Source organism: Ctenocephalides felis, unplaced genomic scaffold, assembly GCF_003426905.1.
Source record: "Ctenocephalides felis isolate EL2017-DRISC unplaced genomic scaffold, ASM342690v1 CF-g0.4_SCAFFOLD_01170, whole genome shotgun sequence".
NCBI lineage: Eukaryota > Metazoa > Arthropoda > Insecta > Siphonaptera > Pulicidae > Ctenocephalides > Ctenocephalides felis.
This window is the reverse complement of record NW_020537324.1, coordinates 31898990-31921172: the sequence shown is the minus strand read 5'-3', so window position 1 is coordinate 31921172 and position 22183 is coordinate 31898990. Positions and strand designations below refer to the sequence as shown.

At 29.5% G+C, this 22183-nt stretch overlaps 2 protein-coding genes across 2 annotated transcripts in view; one reads left to right on the top strand and one right to left on the bottom strand.

The window, feature by feature from the left end:
* LOC113367087 (multidrug resistance-associated protein 7) overlaps nucleotides 1-22183 on the top strand; it is a gene marked incomplete in the record, with an annotated part of 83173 nt that overhangs the window by 18230 nt on the left and 42760 nt on the right.
* On the bottom strand, nucleotides 8137-19227 carry LOC113367088. The gene is made up of 5 exons (XM_026608717.1): nucleotides 18829-19227; nucleotides 14290-14418; nucleotides 12387-12621; nucleotides 10290-10552; nucleotides 8137-8688 (listed from the first exon to the last, which is right to left on the bottom strand). The coding sequence occupies exons 1-5, from the start codon at nucleotides 19225-19227 to the stop codon at nucleotides 8137-8139; spliced, it is 1578 nt and encodes a 525-aa protein (XP_026464502.1).

The window sequence follows — 22183 nt, the reverse complement described above, 5'->3', positions numbered from 1 at the left end:
ACGGCGCTATAAATCATGCTATTTTTCAAGCCGTACGCATCCACACGAGGCTTGTTTTTGAGCGTTGGTTAGTAAGTGAATCGGTTGCGTGCGACATAACCTTAAAAGTGGTAAAAAATGAACAACGCATCTGTACAAAAACTAGATTTTAAGCGATGCCGTGCGATATAACCTCGAAATTCTACACAAATGATTAAGAACAATACTTTATTTTACCTTCTGTGTTAATATTGACCATAGAAAATAATATAATTTAATAAAAACAATTCAATAAAATTAATATAGTAAGAGATAATTAATGTAATAATTAAAAAAAAATTGGAAAGTTATATATAATTTATTTAAATTTTCATAAATCTGAATTAAAATTATTGAAATGTTATTATTAAAAATAAATAATATCATTTTTATTAATGAATACAAATAATAAATTATATTGTAAAAATTTAATTATGGTTTTAGTAAATTTATAAATATATATTTTAATTTTAAATATTAAATGATTTAAAAATTTTTTTGTTAATTTTAGAATAATTTTTCAATAATATTTCTCCAATAAATGAAATAATTAAAAAAAATTAAAATCAAAATGTTTCTATATATAAAAAAAAAAAAAAAAAATGTTTATACTTGAATGAAATAGAAAATGTTTTGAATATCATTTACGTTTATATTATTTTAAATTATCTAAATGAAATAAAATTTGAAAAAACTATAGGTTTTTGCCCGAGACCGATCAATCGACATTGATTTCATAACTATTTCCAAAATATGTCGCACTCTTTTTTCAAGTTTGACAGCAGTGCAGTCACATGATGAACCATGTGACAAAATACTGCTTCCCGATTGGTCCGTGCGGGCAAATCCAGCACGAAAAATAGCGCACGTTCTAATGTTGAAATCCAGCATGCTGGCAAGTAACCGAGATCGCTATGACGTCATTTTGAACCCTCTACAGCCAGGTACCTGGCAAGCAGAGCCATAAAGCAGCAGAACAAGCTCCGTGTGATTCGAGCTTTATTGATGCGCCGTTTACGATATGATTTTATTTCTGAAGTGCTTTATATGTGATGGATCGTTAAAATACTTTGGCGCGATATTTTCTCACGAAATCGAAAATGAGAAACATCGATCGTATGTAATAAAAAAAAACATTGGAATTACTTTTTTCGAATAATCGAGAAAATTACCTGATTTTATCAAAACCTTATGATCTTTATAAAATTCACCTGAACAACTTATAATATTACTGCTATATAATAATTTGTTTTAAAATCATATCAATTCATCGTTTACAAATCATATTAATTTATTGAATTATAAAGCTAAGTCCAATAGAGTCACACACTTTCCATCTTTTTTAATATCCCGAAGTTTGTTTTCCCCAGAAAGTGCGGCTTATCTTATTTTGTCTCGACGTTTCAAGCCATCGTGAATTGTGTGACATCAAAATTGTAAAATGCATGTGGGTGTATGCGTATATATAAATGTGTAATAGGAGCCAAAATTTCAAAAATACATTGCATGGTTTTTGAACTTGGGACCACCAACTATTGCATTATTCAAACCAGTTTTAAGTCGAATACCCTATTGCTGAGTTTAGAGAATATAATTTTAGACAATCAATGGATAACGTGAGAGTAACATGTTATTTTCGGATTTGATGACAATTTGTTATTATGTTTTACCATTAATGTTACACCATTTATGCCAGTGTTAGATAATCAAACTAAACTAGTTGGTATTGGTATTTAGCCTTAAGGCAAGTTACTTGAACTTCCCGATATGTGTAAATAATCGACTTAATCAATAATAAACAAATTAATTTATGAGTGATTAGAAGTATTCCGAGAGGATTTATTACACATAATTGAAAACGAACGAACACGTATTTTCTAAAAGCAAATTTTCATAAATTAATAATTTTTATAATTGAACCAGTTTTTGTAAGACGTTAATGGTTTAGTATGTTCATTAAGACCAAGTAATCTATCGTTATACTAAGTAAATCACCTAATTTTAATTTTAACAAACGTCAACAAAATTACTCATTTTCGCAAACTTTGATCAGTTTTTAAAATTAAACTACTTGTCATAAGGCCGTAATATTTCAGTAAGTTCTATATCGCCAAAAAAAAAGTTCCATAAAAATCGGCTTAAATTTTTTTTTTCAACAGTTAATTACAAAAAAACGGCTCGGTAGATTTTCACCTAAAATTAATCAGTATAATTCCTAACTAATATCTTTCGAACAGGTTTTGGTTTTTTAAAATCGATTCGGTAGAATGAGCTTAATTGTGGACGAAAAGTTTAACACTCTTTTTCAAATTACAAAGAAATGGCTCGGCAGATTGTCTCACAAAACTGCAAACTATAGTGCTCATTGAGATACATCGAATGGCTTTTAAATTTCTTCGGTTCGGGCGTTTTTGAGCAAACGTCGATAAAAGGTCTAATTTTGACAAATACCAAAAAACGATACCAATTTTTGCAAACTTTGACGAATTTTTAAAGCAAAAGGGGTTGTCGTAGGGCGGTAATATTCTAGTATTATCTAGAAGACTATGGTATCTACCGTCTTTTCAAAACTTTATCACAAGAAAACGACCTGGCCGATCGTTACCAAAAACTAATCAGCACGATTCCCAATCAATATCTATCGAACAGTTTTTGAATTTTCAAAATCGATTCAGAATTGCGGGCTAAAACGTGGACGAAAAACCCTAGTGCTCATCGAGATACATCGAATGGCTTTTAAATTTTTGAAATCGGTCCAGCCGTTTTTGAGAAAACGTTGATTTACGGCAATAAATCTGTACACACACACGCGCACACACCCAGACATACTTTTTCCAAATTTTGTGTCATTCGATTCAGAATGGCTTGAAACGTCAAGAAAACATAAAATTAGCGAATCGGATTTTTTGATCGAAACATAAACTTTTCCTTCGGGAAGTTAACTAGTTAAACTAATGTATGTTTCTTTGACATTCTTGATACATTTGATTTTTGTTTGAAAATTTTGAATAATTTTCAAGAATTAAGCATAAGTACCTCGTCGTAAATCCTAAGTTAGAGATAGCGTTAGAGTTAAACACTATAAAAATTGGTCTAGGGCCCATAGAAATGTTAACAATTTTTCTTCATATTACATATTAAAATCGATATAAATATCTGATAATTTTATGTGCATATGTCTGAAAATAATTTTTGACCGCCAAATGGCTTTTTTTACTTCTTATTGAATCTTTGAAATATTTTGTATTACAATACAAATGAAATGATTTTTACATTACCCGAATTGGACGCTCCGTTTCCTTAAAAACTGAATTGCCATTTTGTGCACTTTTGTTCCACGTCTTTGGAACGGCTGGACCTGCCTTTGCCAAAAACTAATATGCACATGTCCCCATCAATAGAAATCAAATAATATTATATTATATAAAATACTCTTTGAATCTTTTAAATCGGTTGAGCCGCGTGCTCGAAATCGTGGACGAATATTTGTATTATTTTCGGATACAAATTATATAATAACGGTCATATAGTTTTTAGAAATATGAGATAAGATCCTTGACTCTGCGTTCTCAAGTTTTGTTTACTTTTTATGTATACTTATATTAACGTTTTCCTTATCTATGATAAATGTCTAGTTCAACTTATAAGCTCTTATATTTTGTCTATAAAATACGAATAAAGAGTTCAAAAAAAAAAAAAAAAAATCGAATAACGAAAGTTTTAGAGCTTATGATAATACACTTAAAAACATTCAATATTCTTAGAATATTTCATTACGGTACGGAAAATTCTAGCAATTTGCCTTAAGGCACGATGCCATACACCACTAGTTTCATTTTCTGGCCAATTAGAAAATTTTGTTTCAAAAATAAACAGAATTCAAAAAATTGTAATATAAAATGTTTGGTCTGAATTATTAAAAACACCAAATTCGTATATTAAGAAACTTTATTGAAATAAATACAATACTGAAATCACTTATAAAATTAATGTTTTATAAATTAATAAATTATTAAATAACTAAATTTGTATAAATAAATACCATTACATATATAAAGCTAAAATAATTATTAAAAGTACATAAATATCTTAATCTAAATTTTTATTACATAGTTAAATATTTATATTTAAATTTTTGGTTAAGTACAGATTTTTATTTAACATAATTTCTGTGAATATAATATAATCCATAAACTATGGTTTAATATTATCTGTTGTATAAACATTTGTCATGTTGATGTATTAGTCGAGTCAGAGAAGAACTATTAAAATCACCAAATTACGACAAATTTAGCAATAACCCTGGTTTTATTCAGATTTGCAGATATATATCTATTATATATAATATCATTAAATATTAGAAATGTATGAATTTACAGAATTTTTGGAAAAGCAGTTGACAAAATCTAACTTGATTGTAGAAAAATTACATGTGTTTGCAAATTTCAATTTTTGTTCTCGTTAATAATTTAGAATCGATAATAAATTTACCTAATCGAAAAATTTTACAATGTGTATTTAAGAAATAGTAATAAATTTTAAAAATTAACAATTTGTTAATCTTACAATTAGTGTTAAAACAGAAAATTTATTAATTTATGGTATCAGGACATGGTATATATTGATTTTTCTGTTTTAACACTAGGATTAACAAATTGTAAGTACTTTTAATTCTTTATATTTATTTCAATTCAATTATTATAGTTTTTAAATTTTATTTTTAGTTCCCACTGAATGAAGACTAGGATTATAGTCGAAACGTATGGATGCAAAATAAATTAAAAGAAATTTGTTTTTTATTGATGCTATACCCAATAATTAGACTTTGTTAAAACATATGTCAACATAAAATTCAGAATCATACAATATTGCATTTTTGTATTTATGAAACAAAAAGTTTCTATGAAAAATATCATTTTTATAAAGTTCTACTAAATATCGTTAGTATCGTTTTAAGATGATATTTTTTGTTTAGAATTTTGGAAAACATTATAAAAATTAGGTTTGCTTAGGTTTTTAATATAAAATTCTTTACTGACTCAACTATTTACATGGTTTTAAGTTCTTCATCGTGATAGATGTCGTGCACCCATATAATTCTATTCGAATTTGACACATTTTGTAGATATCTGTAGAAGCAAAAGCAATAAAATACTCAATAATATATGCCATCTAACAGTACCGATCATCAAAGCATATAACTTTCGGTTACTTTTATCACAAAAACTGAAATAATTTATTCATTTTATACATCAGTTTTTAATTTTATGGTAGTTCTCATTTTAACATGAATAATTCGCTTTTGAAATGAAAGTTATGCCGATAAGTGACAGTTAAAGTGAATTTATGATGAGCAAAGTTACATTTGAATCTAGTATGCTATAAAATTATGAAAAGGTAATTTAGAAAATAGTGTTTGTACCGTCTCAAAAAATATTGTTGAATATTGGTATAAGAAATTATTTGATTTTGGCAATTATTTCATGCACGATACTAAAATTTTTATAAATCATGCATAGATGGATTATCAACTCAGGAATTTCACGATTCATTCGGGTTTTACGATTACATTTGCTGATCTATTTATAGTGCGATGTGAACATTTTTTAATTTAGCTTTTTTTTAGCAAGAAATTTTTATGTAATTTTTTATTGCTAAATAAATATAAAATTGTATACAAGGCAAATTAAAAGTAGATATCTTCATCACTTCACATGATGAATGGAACGATTATTAATCATGTGAATAAGAACACACTGCACTTATTGTTATCAAGGTTTATGTTACTATATTTTTGTAACAACGTTTGTGACAAAAGTTTATTATGTTTGCTCCTAAAACGTTATTAATTACCTTTTACGAGGCGTCCATTAATCACGTGATCGATTTTTTAAGGATTTTTGAACCCCCCTCCCCCTTGGTGATATGTGGTGATATTCAAAATTGCCCCCCCCCCTCTACCACACCAAACATCACGTGTATTTTGAGCTACGAGAAAATAATGTAAAATTTTTGATTTTTTTTGAAAATGTTGAGATAGTTTTTTTAAATTCAGGTAAAAAATAAATACACATGATATCTTGCTATATCCTTCCCTCCCCGACGTGATATTTCGTATTTTTTGTCAAACTCCCCCTCCCCCTAAAAATCTCACGTGATTAATAGACGCCCCCTTACCAGTCGGCACTAATTCAAAAAATGATCTACTAGTTATTCGGAGCCACATTCTGACGAAAACGTACTTCGATAATACTGAGTGAAATATGCAATTTGTTTGATATGAATTTGTGGGTATTTAATTTTCAATATTTATTAAAAAAATTAATTTTCAATTTTTTTCAATTATTTTTACGTTTTGACGATATAGGACGGTGCTTTCTTTAGGAACTGTTTAGAACAATTTTTTTTATACTTTTTATACATCATAAAAAGTGTATAAAAACGGTTTGTTTTCATTGTTACTACTGAAGACGACGGTCCCATATAGTCGAAACAAAGACACAATAATAAATGAGCAATTTAATAATTTTTTTGAAAATAAAATTAAATAGCTTGTCGTGGTATATTATAGTTTATCAGCTTTATGATGAGTTGTTTATGACATTTTAATTATAAATTCTATTAAAGAATGGCAAAATTTTTGGAACTAGTCTTGAAATTTTTCAGTTGCAAAAAGTAGGTGTGTACAAATATTCCCGTTTACAAACTGTGTTTTACTGTGCTATTGAATAATGCATTGTGTGTTTTAATGTTCTGTAATGGGAATCCTATACTGTTTCAGTCTGTTTCATATAAAATTCTTGTAAACGAAAATGAGAATATAATTTTACAATGCTCTTACCTCGCCTGTCGAGTTTTTTTCCTTCTAGCAATAAATCCAATCAATGGAATGTGCGTTCACATCTACTTTATGCTTTAATCAATTTATTTGGATCAAAACCAATCATACCATTCTACTTTTACATGTGTTTTGTGGATGGCATCTTATTCACGTGTGCAGATTTTATTAATTTCGTATATGCGGATGCAAAAAATATGCAAAACCGCTCCGTCAAATATTGACCAAATTATGAAAGGCCCCGCAGTGTAATTTTTCTCTGCAAAAATGTTTATTCTCATCCGCGCCTTTCTACTAAAACGCAGACATCAAACGCACTTTCTAGTCTCGATAAAAAATTATGCGAACGGCATTTTCTGCTAACAGATGACAAATTAGCGAAATATAATTAGCGATTTCGACATAAATTATCGATCACGTTGCACGTGTATCGTGCTCCGATGATTAGCTTAAAATATAAATTAACTTAGATCTTAACTAGTAACTTACGACTAATTTGTAAAACTCCGTTAAGGTTATCAACTTTGAAAAATTAGTTTGCATGCAGGATGAGAACTGTATTCTTGGACTTTTACTCTTGGACAATGCATTTATTTTACAAATTGTGCTCGATTTGACTGCCTTTGCACTGAGGTCATTACTCTTGAACCATGCCAATGAAAGCAATTAGAAATGTGCAAACAAATAGGTTTTTGTTCAGGAAATGAACAAAATCATAAAATCCAAAGATACAGCTATAAGTTTGGCGGAATTAATTCTTACTATTGAAAAATGAACTAATAGTTTGATTTGACATTCAGAAATATTAACTTAATAGCAACATTAGTAATTTAAATCAAACAAAACCAATATGAGTACATTCAGCAGTGTTTTGTATATACATATGTATATTTATATTTGATGACATCTTTCATTTGATAATTGACTTCGATAATAAAATATAAAAAAATATTCTAATATTTTTTAATATACAAAATTTTAAAAGTATATTAAACCGTTTTGGTTTCTCTATATACTATACTATATTCTATTTTCTTCAATTTATTTTAATCAGAATAATTCGGTTGAAAGATTGCACGTTCAATCCACAATTGGATGATATATTGGTTTTGCTGATAAATATTTTTTTATGTTGTCATTTAAAACGTTTTGTTTATAACAATTGCATGGTCACAAGATTTTAATTGTCTCGACTCATAAAAAGTTTCTTTTTGAACACTCAGGTTTTGTTAACAGTCAAAAATAATTTGTTAGTAAAATATAAAGTCTAATAACTAATATTATGATTTAGAAGTTATTTGTGCATTATTATTTTCTACCTCAGTTTGAGCAATCCTTTTCTCTCGTCGATTTATGATATCATCACTTAAGGCTTGTGATTTTGAATCCACTAAACCTTGAAGCGATACCAACATAGATTCTCGTTTTTTGGCCAATGTTTCTGAAGTATCAACTTCTTCCTTGTCTTCATTACCAAAGTGCAAGTGTTGTACTGTTTGTACATCCTCCACGTTCTTTGTTTCATCTTGATCCAAAAAGCGATATTTGTTTTCAGATTTCTTAGCATCTTTATTTGCCTCATTAAATAAAAATCCTAAACCGAAATCCATATTTTCGAACATGTTTCCGAAAAAGGAGTTTTCTTCTTGTACTTCTTCCTCTCTGGGTTGAATCTGTACACCATCGGTTTTTGTTTCAGACTTGTGTTTATCATGCAGATGTTTTGTTTTTATCAATTCCTGATCTTGGACTCCTGGTTGTTTTGGATGAAGATGCCTGATGTTTTCGGCAATGAGAGAGTTGTCGTTTTGGATGAGACCGTAAGTTTTTACCTAAAATGATTGTGATATATACTTTTCGTTTTTTGATCAAGTTATATAAGCAATGCAGAAGAAATAAGTATAATCTTATAAAAATGAATCGCAAAATGTGTTGATAAGCGCATAACTCAACAACGCCTGGACCAATTTGGACAATTTTTTTTTTAAATGTTTGTTGAAGTCCAAGGATGGTTCTTACCGCAAGAAAAAATCGAACAATTACCGGTAAAACCCTAAAAACAGCCCTTTTCTTTCTCACATACAAACGTTTTCTAACTAGAATCAATTTGAGCTTTATTGCTATTATTTAAAGTTCATATTAAATTACGAGCACTTACTGTATACTCCTTCTAAACGATTATTTGGATTTTGATAAATCTTTCTGGAGTTTATTAAGGAAATACTCTAGGACGTACGTGATTATAAAGCACTGGGATGTATGTGCAATATTATAGAAATAAAAGGAAAAAAATGCAAAAAACGACATGTCATTATTTGCATTGAAAATATATTAAAAATATCATCTGCCAAAAATTTCAATTTACTTATGAATCTAGACAATATTAGAATATGTATAATAAATTTATGATTATGAACAAGAAAAATGAAATGTCTATATTATTATTGCCGAAAAGCAGCTGAGATGTGCCAGAAATTAAAATAATATAAGAGACAGTATATGTATGGCAGATTGAATTATACACATATGAACAAATATGACAAATTAATTCACTTAGAATGTGAAATTAAGTATTAATCAGCCTATCTTTGATGCGATGCATGCGAAAAATACCAATGCACACCTTAGGGGCCTTGGGTTCAGTACAAGATTCGAATATTACATATTTAATATAGTTTTTTTTTCAATATATAATTTCTTTGCATCTTTTACTAATCTCTCCACAATATTTTTAAAATTCATAAGAATTTTACTTTAGAAGACCAAATGGGAAAGTAGAGATGAATACATACAATTTGGCCCTCACGATATCGATTAGGAGAAGTTTAAGATACAATTTTAGATATCTTAAATAATTAAAAATTAAATTAATTCAATACAACATGAAGTACCAGTGTTATGTTATGGTTATGGTTATGTTAAACCGTTTAAAAGACTTCAATTTCCAATATAGTGTGGAAAAAGCATTTCTACATTTAACATCGCTCATATTATAAATTTTGGAGTGAAGAGTAATTTAAAAAACAATAAATATTATTTTTAGGTAAACGGTAAATATTAGTATATTATATTTAAAAAATGTAGACATAGGTACAGGACAACGTCTGTTGGGTCATCTAGTTTATTCTAAAAGTCATACGCTTTTAATTGTGAATAAACTAGAATTTTAATATAATTTAAGCTATTATTATTATTGGTATTTCGAATTATTTTTAATAATTGGTATTATAAGGCAACTCATTGTCATATTTTAGTTACGATGTACTTTTTACTAAAAGACACTACAAGGCAATAATTTTACTTGTCCACTTGCGTTGATGTTAATGTACAGAAAATAAAAAAATGTAGGTTACTGAATGCTATATCAAGGGCTAACAAAAACATAATTATAATTATGATTAACATATCTTTCTGAAATATTAATTCAAATTACCTTAGAATGTCCTTGAATGATAAGGTTCATAAGTGGCCTGAAAGTAGTTGTTGTCGTAGGACGCCTGGTGGTGGTGTAGATAGGTGCAGGGCTGGTTCTGATATAATTTTGGGTTATCATGGGCACAGGAGATGGCACTGTACTATGTTCTACTAAAATTTGCTCTTCAGTAGTTGTAGTTGTAGGCCTAGGTCTAGTAAACCATGTCGTAGCATAAGAAGCTGTAGTTTGTTGCGATGTAGAAGGCGATTTGTCGGATACATCTAGAAATTAAACAATATAAATATAAAACATTAAATCATGGAATTAATGAAATAATTTTTTGCTATATGTGGTGATAAAATGTATGTCGAAAGGCGATTTTATTTTGAAGTCTTATCTTTTAGGCAGTTATGCTCTTGAATAAATAAACATTAATAATAGGCAAATGAAGTATAGAAGATAGATATCACTGATACGTATTCTATTATACAGGGTATCTTTTTCAATATTTTTGTACGAGATTGAACCATTTAACTCTGAACAAATTGTTTTAATATGGGTGTATTTATGTTACGTAGTTATGAAATTTATTAACTTCCCGTAGGGCAAGTTATAGTAATCGCAAAAAAATCAAAAATGAAAATTTTTATATATCTTTACATTTCAGAGGTTTCTGAACATTTTGGCATACCTTAGAAAAAATGGATGTATGTGTGTGTGTGTGTGTATGTGTGTGTGTATGTATGTATGTGTGTGTATGTATGTGCGGATACAAATTTTCGTCGACGATTTCGGGAACACGGATCAACCGATTTGAATAATTTAAAAAACATTCGATTCGTATTGATAAGGAGACGTGCTGATTAGTTTTTGGCAAAGGCAGGTCTAGCCGTTCCGAAGATATGGGGCAAAAAGTGCCAAAAACGGTACCTCAGCTTTTAAGAGAACGGAGCGTCCGATTTGAATAATTCAAAATTCACTTGTATTGACAAGATGAAGAATCGATAAAATTTTTATGAAGGTAGGTCTAGCGGTTTCGGAGATATAGAGGAAAAAGTAAAAAAATGGGCCATTTGGCGGTCAAAAATGATCATTAGACATATGCACATCAAATTATCAGATATTTTATAGAGATTTTAACAATAAGTATACATTTTGTTAACATTCCTATGGGTTCCGAACCAATGCTCATGCGTTAGACAGCGACGCGGCGCTTACGCGCTTTATATTTTGTCCCTATGCAGTTAAAGCAGTACGATTGCTTTGAAAAGAAAGTTCAGATCTTCCACAATATGTCAAAATAAAGAAAAAAAAATTTTTTTTCAAAAAAAAAAATTTTTTTAAAAATTTTTTTAAAAAAATTTTTTTTTCAAAAAAAAGTAATTTTTTGTCAAATTTATAGTTTCTCAAAAATCTCATTTTTTCAAAGTAAATTTTTTTCAAAAATGTTAATCGTTTTTAAAAAAAATAATAATTTTTGGTACGGGAAGTTCCAGCAATTTGCCTTAAGGCACGATGCCCTAATTGCCTTAAGACAGAATTCCACTTACAGCTAGTTAATACTTTCTTTTGCTTCACTCAGGTTGTTGGGTTATAATTTAACCCTTGTGGCAGTGGACTGTGTTAAACACTATTTTTTTTTGTATTTGTTTGTATTTGTTGCAGTTCTTATTATAATCACTGATTTGCTACTAAGTTTTAATGAAAGAAGATATATATATATATATATATATATATATATATTATTTATTACACATGTTGTTTTTCGGACTGCCCCGCCACCCCCTCTATCAGGGGTAGCAACCATTCCGTGTAAAAACTCAATGCCATGAAGATTGTCACCTTCATGGCCAATGATAAAACGAAAATACGTCCGAACAATGGGTTTTTTCGTGGATTAGTGGTTAGATGTAAAGTTGTAGCGACATCGGTTTTGACCAAAAAATATTTTAATACTGGTCACTACTGTTTGACATTAGACTGCCGGGTATCGAACCTGAAACCTCTTGGTTTTTGTCCAAATTACCGTACGAAATGTATATTAAAATATGATTTATCATGGTATGAATTCATTCATTATTAACATGACATTTACTATCAGTTAATTTTCCTCACCTGTATTTAAAGTAGTTTCAAAAGTCTTGTCTGTCGTTTGCATTTCTACATCTTTAGAAGTAGTAGTGACTTCTGCTTCTTTCTGCAACAAAGTTTTCAATGCATTTAGGTTGTTCGGTATCAAAGTTGATTGTGGTTGGAGCATCGATTCCTCCGCAATCGAATCTGTCACATAGGTTTCAGAGGTTGTCAATGGTGTTGATGAGTCCACCACAATTTCTTTTGAAGGTATAACCTAGAGAAAAATTTATTTGATTAATAAATTATAATTTTATTATTTTAATAAATTCTAATTTTATGTATTTATTGCTAAAACAATAACATGTTCAATTGGTCATATAGTCAAGAAAAACATCCATAAAATCTCGGTTTTCGTTATTGTCATTATATTTGAAATAACTATTCATCACCATTTGCTGAACTATTTTCTTTAATTAATAATATAATCATATAAAGCCTTATATGTTGTGTGTATGCAATCACGTTGTGTATGCAACACCTATTATCTCGAAAATTAAAACCAATTAGTATTTCATGTTCTGAATTATATTAGATCTGAGAATTGTAGTCAATACATAAAGGTTGAAAATTTGTATTGAGCAACTAAATTTATTTTGATAATTTAGTTCGGTAAGATACAAGGTACATAATGAGTTCGACAAGACATTTTTATATTGATAATTATTACAATTAGTAACGTTATCAAAACATAAGGTTTTATTAAATTGATACTCTATATATTAAATATTGCATTTTACGTCTTGCACACGTATTTGTAGATATATTTTGTTAACTTGCGTATTTAAATTACTTTACAAATAAATAAAACGTGGAAAGTAGAAAGGGCCAGGAAACGACAAAAGTTATAAGATTTTAAGTATCATGCAGAATTACTAGATCGGAGATTTTGTCGTTTTTTTAATTTCTTCAATTTAGCCCCATATTTTGACTTTGGATTCCTTTTCTGCGGTCAAACTACATTGGAAAACATATGCCGCACACCCAATACATATAAGTTCTTTTATTTTGTGGACCTGGACCTGTGTGATTGATCAAATAATTTCACACAATTCAAAATTTGCTATGGCAATATTTATCAGATAAAGCAATATTTAATTAAAAACGTTGGAAAATAATTATTAAGTATTGAAGGAAATATTTAAAAACTCATCATTATTTCTAACAAAATATTTTACCATGATATTTTGCTAGAACGTATTATCGTATAAGATTAAATCGTAAATAAAGTAGATTGGGTAGAAAATGTATTGTTTGTTAGCTAAGGGCACTTGTAAGATGTGTTACAGGAGAAATGTGTTTCACTTACGTCAGGAAAATGTCAATTTTGTTAGAAATAAATGAGATATTATTGAGAGGTAATTATTACCCCAAATACGGCGCAAGACACTTTTTCTAGAAACTGATTAATTCCGGAATTCCGGAATAATGAACGTTAGTTATGGAGTTACTTTTACTTGATTAGATAGAGGAATAGTTACAGCAACTATCCATCTTTACTTCGATATAAAAAAATGTTACAACAAGCCAACAGCTTCCCTACTTGAAATTAATATTACACTTGTAAAATGCAAGTTTTCGAAGTGAGAATTATTTACCACACTCTTCGTCACTGTATCTTCAAAATTTAATAATTACTGTTTGAACTGACAGATATGATATGGAAAGTGGCATTTATATACAATTGAAGTAGTATGTCGCAATAATAATAATTAATATTTAAATACTGCGTATCATAAATGATAGGATCTTCAAGATGGAATGATATGCAAAAGTTATAATTAAGCATATTTACATCAGTATATTTTACATTAATCGGCAATCCATGTTAGTAAGTGCAGACGACGTTTTGATTGTAAAAATTGCAAATTTAATTGGAAAATACCTCGACTCCGTCATTTTTGACCGTGGTGATTTTGGTAAAAGCAACGGTCGTGCCTCCAACGGGCGGCGGACTGAGCCAAATGCTCGGATCATCAACCCAAAGAGCGTTCGCCTGAGCTGGTTTCGAAACCTGCAAAATTCAAAAGTTTAGTATTCAATTCTCATAGTGCGCATTTCGTTAAAACGCGAACTATGTCACACGCGTCTCATTACCACCAATGCACAAGGCGACGAAAGCATCTTCGGCATTAGGCCGGGTGCACATGACCGGGACAAATTTAGCCAATACATTTAAGTAGTACCAAAACTAGAAATATGAGAACATTTTGACTTTTCACTGTTTTGATTATAAAACTATTAAGTGATGCTGCTTTTATAGATCTATAATAATTTACACTCCAGGGTAATGGGTAAGCGTGCGGCTATGTAATCATAATAATACATTACGTCTACTGAATAATATATTAATTTTACCGTGTTTTATTATACTAGAATTCTAGAATGTTTTCGTAATTTTTGAGATTATTATTCTCAGTAAATAAAAAAACCCATTTGATATTGAATTTGTTCGTATACATAAATGAAAACTGTTGAAAACTGAAATATAATTATTTGTAAATTCAAATGAAATTCATAATATAACATTTTTATTAATAGGGTATTCTAACTTAAAGGCCTGAATTACAGAAACACTGTTTCTATAGCTATAGTTTTTTACAAGTTATTAATTAATGATATGAGACCAAAAAAATAATCATAAAGTTTTAATTCTGGAAGGCGATAAAGGGGTGTCTCAAAAAATTGGCTGACCATACTCATGATTTCAAATAATCTGAAGAAATAAATATGAATATATAAAGAAAAAAAAACTGGATTGGTCCCCTCCTGCAAAGAGAGTGCCTCCTGCACGACGTCGTCGATGACAAAATAGAAGGACTGAAAGGAATGGGAAGAAGAAGAATGCAAAGGATTGACGACTTGCGCGAGAAGAGAAAATACGGAGAACTGAAAGCTGAAGCGCAGGATCAAAAAGCATGGAAGTACAAGTTCGGAAAGGAAAATATATGAAAAAAAGGCACAGCGGAGGGAAAATATTAGTAATGAGAATAATAGACAACGAATGATAAGGAATCATTTATTTGTGGTGGCTCTCACACCATGGACATGTCATCGGGCGGAACACCATTCATTATTATTATATATACATACATTATATCAAGAATATCACAATCGTATGAACTACTGACAAATTCCAAAAAATTACATCCTATTTTCATAGAATGGCGACTGCGTGAATAAAATATTTCTATTTTACAAATTTGTTTTTGATTTGATTTTATTAAAGTAGTTAAAAACGGAATTTGAGGATAACCTTAGTTCATACCGAAGGGAAGTCTGTAATAAAAAGACTATGTAAAAATTACAAGTAAATTTGTTTAGTATAAGTTGAGAAATTTTTGGTATCGTATTCAATCAGACGATAAAATCGATTTTGTTTCTTAAATTTTAGGCCAGAATATCCTCCTAAGAAAATGATTTTTTATTTTCTAGCATTTGGACATAATATAGCTATGTATGTTTTCCATCATATCACCAAAGATATTTCGAATTAGAACAGTAGCTCGATTGTAAGCCAAAATCGAAGTTGCAACTGTGGAGATTGAATAAACTGCCTTAATGGTTGAATGCTATAGAATGGAAGATTTTCATATGAAAAGAGTAAAGATCGTTTATTGTATAGGCTCTGATAAGGTCACATATTTCACGTGGAACTAAACTATAATTACTCGAGAAGGTAATGAAATTACTTTTAGCCATTATCAGTTTCTAACGAATTTACCTAATTGGAAGAAGCATTAACCTTCAATTCGGACTCGTTTGGCGTAAATAAAACAAAACAATACATTATATTTCTTCATGTGTTTTGAAACGCAAGTCTAGCGAAAAATATATTGTTTTTGATTAATGAACTAAACCGTTGTTAATTATAAAGTTGTGCGATCATAGATCATAGCCTAAAGTTTCTTTTCAAAGTATTCTATTTGTATGATTCATATGCCGGCGGATGGGCTTAACATACTAGATAAATATTATATATATATATATATATATATATATATATATGTATATATATATATGCATATATGTATAGGAATATGTGCACGTGAAGCGCGCGTAAATCTAATAACACTTTCTCCTTTCGCATAAAATTATGCAAATCGTACCTGTTTCCTGTGTAATAAAACTCGGCTTTTCGAAGATTGATTATTTTTTCAATATATGTCATAACCAACACGATTATTGATAGCGTACCAGCATTTTTAATTTGCAAGAACAACGGCGTATGCGATTCAAATAATATTGACCTGCATTCAACGAACATTAGCTTATAGGGGCTTTGAACAGTGAAAAAGCACTTTCACTTAAAAATTAAATGTTTGATTGGGTAACGTCATCTAGATAATTTGAGTTTCTGATTAACGACATTAGCGATTGCGGAAATTTGTGTTATTGTATTTAAAATACCTATTAACATGCAAAATTATTCATACTTGATAATAAGTACATAGAAATAACCCGAAGTCGAATAGTCAGTTTTTGAAATTTACGGCCTCCCACTTTTCTTGATTCATGAAAAATTTTGAATTGCAGAAATACAATATGAGCCCTACAAATCTTTTGCTTGGTCTGTCTACATAAAATATTAAATGAATTTTAAATCGTTCATAAAGTACAAAAAATTAATTTAAGAACTACATTGAATGATGCTGTTTTTTAAAGTATGATGATAGCACAAAAAAGGATGATAATAGAATTTTTTACTAATTCGAGAACTTGTAACAGATCATTAGGATTGTTTTCATATTTTTTGTTAAATAACAATAATAACAAAATTACATCTAACAACTCCCTTTCCTCATTCCTGATAGAATTAATCAGATATCGTTATAAAGATGCCTGACAAGAATACATCTAGATGCATTAATAAATTGTCCAACAATAAGTATTTTATTTTATGAATCTTTGCGATTTGTTTTTGTTTTGAAGCTTTGTATTTCTATTTTAGATTGACTAAATTGGTCAATAGCAGTGAAGCTTGTTGAAGGTTATTGGTAAACTTTTAAAAATTGAAGCATTATCATCAATGCGTAATGTATTGCATATTGCTTAATAGTCCAGTCATTTAAGCTAAAATTAGATAAGAATTTCGGAATTCGAGATACACAGGTGTAAGTCTGTAGATACTTGTTTATTGAAACTCTAAAGTTGTCTCAAATCCTACATATTGTAGGGTGTACTACATATGTAGGTTTCGAGACAACTTTTAGGTGTCAATATACAAGTATTTACAGACTTCCAACTGGGTATCTCGAATTCCGAGGTGAACTTACTATAATGACTGGACTACAACTATTTACTGATCATATTTCACCCAAATGGCATTATTATCTAATTATTAAGTCGTTGAATTAAATAATATATCAAAAATCATTCTATCACAAACAGCAAGTATCGTTAATATGTAAGTAGTTTCAAATAAATAAATCGCCACTTATTTGTTTGAATAATTAATCATATGGCTATACCTATTTTAAACATTTTTATATTCAATGAATTAATGTAGTTCTTATTAAAGGGTCTGGGCGTGTTTCCATACAGAATTGGCACCACCCTGGCATTTAAATAATTTTGATGCCATTTTATAGGTATTTTCGAGAAAATTCGAAATACCAAATTTCAAATCCGTAGCTCATCATTTGGCCGAGATATCAGTGAAAACATGTGAAAGTGGTTCTTTTTTTCAAACTCACTTTTTGTCGGAAATATGAGAGATATCGAAAAAATGTTAACGTCATTTTATTTATACTGATCTTGTCTATGTTGTTCATAACAAATAATGTGCAAAAATTATTTGTTAGTGCGTGAAAAGGTGAAAATGATTTTTTATTTTCCATGTTCTACCAGTGCGGCTCTTTGGACTACTTTTATATTAGCATCATTCGAAAGCCTGTACATTTTTCTTCTGTTATTCAAAAATGCATTTAAATGTAAGTGGAACTTTGGGTGAAAAGTTGGAAAAACTTAAGCTAGTACGCGCGCTGCCGGTACAAGAACATTCATATAAAGTTGCTTTGCAAGAGCGACGAGCAAGCATAAGGCTCGTCGTTATCGCGCGTCTCGACAAATCCTGTATATAAGTATGGAAATATTTATTGAAAACCAAAATTTATTTATATCTTGTAGACAAGTTTATTCATTAGTCATAATAAAAACTCCAACGCGCCGAATAAAACAATAATTATTATTATTGATTTTTATAGTTTTTATAGTTTAGTTTTATTTTTTGTTCTCTTTCGATTATTTTTTTGCCCTTCTATGAAATGTGGTTTATAATAATATGACTTATTATTTGTTTTTGAGAATAGTTTTTGTTAATAAGAATGCTTTTTGTATTTAACTTTTAAATCAAGTCTTTAAATCAAGTAATAACTAACCGTTTTAATAACTTTATTAATTATGATAGATGAATAATGTTTACCTGTTTCTTTATTGCAGGAGGCGGCATCAAAATAGTAGCTGGCATAGGTCGTTTATGCATTGGCCTGGGCCTGAATCGAGGTGCGTCCACAAATCTCATAAAACCTGGACCAGAATTGATTGTATCTTTTCGTCTAATGACTGTTGCTCTACTCTCCAGTGCATCATCTTCTCGATTGCTCGGGCCATCTTCATCGAGATATGTGCTTCTTAATTCCTGGTGTGGAAAGTGATATTTTTGGCTTTGATCCTCTTCAGGTAGATGAGATTTAGGCTCGTTTCGTTCGTCGCTCGAAGCCCAATACCGAACACGCTCTAATACCGGAGGAACATAGTCGAAGGTGGGGTCATTTTGTAAAGGATCGCCCCTGCCAATCGGACGCCAATGCGCGAATTCCATCCGGGGGGAGAATAATACTCGGTTTTGACGTGGTTCTGCTAAGGGTGAGTGAAATTATTTTTATTTTTTTTTCTTTACAAAAACTATATATTTATATAAAGTTATACCACCTCGCAATGCATCATCTGGATTTAAGCACGTTTTTTTTATATTCTCTTCATTGAATTACAATCTGTCTTTACAAAAAGGAAGACATTCAGTAATTTTGATGATATATGAAATATTAAACAAGCACGTTTTTTTGTTTTCTAAGTTTTTACACTGTGTGCTCTTGTATTATTGAGGCTACCTTGTTTTGGTTTTGAGTTTTACAGTGTCCTAGGAGGAAATGTTCAAACAAAATAGTTCAGGAAATATATATTTTCTGTTTCCATTTTTGTGTAAGATAATCTTAAGGAAACAGACACATTGCAAAAATAAGCCACTTGTAGTACTGTAAAATTTTAGTATTTTAAGTATGATCATGATCTCTATCGTCATAAAGAATCAAATTTGTCAAAAAAATTTTTTTCAACATGGGACCGGCCTTTTTTTATCAGAATCTAATCAACGCGATCATTGTGCAAAACCCATCAGCGCAAAACCTAGTTTTGGACAAAGGCAGGTCTGGTCGTTTTGAAGATACGGAGCAAAAAGTGCTAAAAACGGCAGTAAAGTTTTTGAGAGAACGGAACGTCCGATTTGAATGATCCATAAAAAACATTTTATTTGTGTTAAAAAAATTAAGAACTGATTAAATTTTTGGGAAAGCAGATCTAGCGAGGTCGGAGATCAATGAAAAAGTTATTTGGCGGTGAAAAATGATGCAGATGCTCTTGATATTGCTCATGATCGTTAAACATATGCACATCATATTATCAAATACTTCATAAAGTATTTCAATGTTTACATATTAGACTACGATGCGGCGCCTACGCGTTTCGATATTTCGACTCTAAAACAGGTATCCAGCGCGATTGCTTTAAGAAAAAGTTCAATTTTCAAAAAATAAAAAAATTCAAATTTTTCAAAGAAGTCATTTTTTTCTAATATATCAAAATTCTCAAAAATATTTTTTTTTCAGTTTTAATTTTTTTTTTAAAGACTTTAAAAATTTTAGTTTTTGGTGCGGGAAGTTGTAGCTGTTTGCCTTAAGCCACGATGCCATGCACAACTAATTTTTTTTTAAATTCTATATTATATCTTACTATAGTTCATGTTGCACTTACAATACAGATTGGAGAAACAAACAGATATCACCAATAGAATCACTTAGCTTTTATATTACTTTGAGAAATTGAAAATATCTTCATTATTTCATCACCTAATTTTAACCAAATTGATTAGGAAAAATCACTTAAATAAGATTTGTACTAAAATAAATGGTGTTAATAGTTGAATATCAATTTATGATCGAAAGTTCTTAAGAATTGGTTATTCGAAATCCGTGTATAAAATTTAGAAAATTACGCTCCTTAATCTTATTGTCACATTACGAATTTCCCTCTCAAAGTCGAAAAATTCAAATTCAGATTTGCTAAAAGTTTAATCGTCATATATTTGTATTTCTTTTCTTCTCTTTGTTTATAAAAAATGATGTCAAATTGACAAATTTAGTTTTTCGATAAATATACATTTAAAGTAGTAATTTGATACATGATACATAAGTGTCAGATAATTTGACATCAATAGATAAAAGTTGATGGTATTACCATTTTCATTGTCATTTGTATTCGTGCAATATGTCAAGTCCACGGCGGCTATCAACACGATGGCCCACTTTAGCTGATACATCTTCTGAAAATAGACAACATAAATTTTAGAAAGAGCTCATAATTTAAAATATTCTTGTCGTTTTTTGTATATTTAGTAATGGATCATATTTTATTGTCAATGTTTGATTTATGGCAACCATTAAAATCAAATGGATATAAATAAAGTTTCTAACAATTATTGCTTCGTTTTATCGTTTTGTTGAAGAAATTACAGCAAATTTTAATATGGATTGGAAAATTAACCAAGGCATTTACTTTACTCATCTAATAAAATTAAATATATTATACATTAAACATTCATAGAGATTTCTAGCATCTAGCATGAAATATTAAGTGATGCTTCTTATTGAAAAGCTATATCGAGTTGTTTCAAAAAAAAAAAGAAAACTAAAATGATTCACAGGCCCTCAAAAAAGTGGTTTGTATTGGGTTGCGGCATATGTTTTCCAATGTCGTTTTTTTTCTTAAAAAACGAATTTGAAGTCAAAATTGTGGGTAAAGTCAAAAATTGAAAAAAAAAAACGACAAATCATCTCTGAACAGTAATTCTTTTACATAATAATAAAAATCTCATAAGTTCTGTCGTTTTCTGACTGATGAGTTTCGATTAAATGATCTATTGAGTAATTTGCGAACTTATTTGCTTTCCATTTTTCTTGGGTATTTTGAAAATATGTATGCAAACTACTGTTGTATTCTACAAAAAACCATTAAAGTGAATACTCAATAGTTATTTAAGGTAAAAAGGGCCAGGAAACGACAAAATGTATAACATTTTAGTTATCATGCAGAAAAAATTACTAGATGAAAGATTTTGTTTTTTATGTATTTTCAAATAATTTGGCGGTTTGACCTCCAATTTTGAAGCATTTTAGATTTGTGTTCAGCGTTAAAAACTACATTCGAAAATATATGCCGCACGCCCAACACAGACAACTTATTTTATGGTTTTGTGTAATCTATATTTCACGATCCAAAATATATATACTGTATAAAATTTGCGAAAAACGCTATATCCTTTATATTATTAATAGCAAATTGAAGAAATTTGTAGAAATGTTGGTAAAAGCCCGATTAAATTAGTCCAAAATCGAAATAGAAAATTTTTACATTTATTCACTTTTGAAGGTTTCTGAACATTTTGGCATACCTCACAAAAATCGATGTGTGTGTATGTGTGTGTGTGTGTGTGTGTTCAAGCG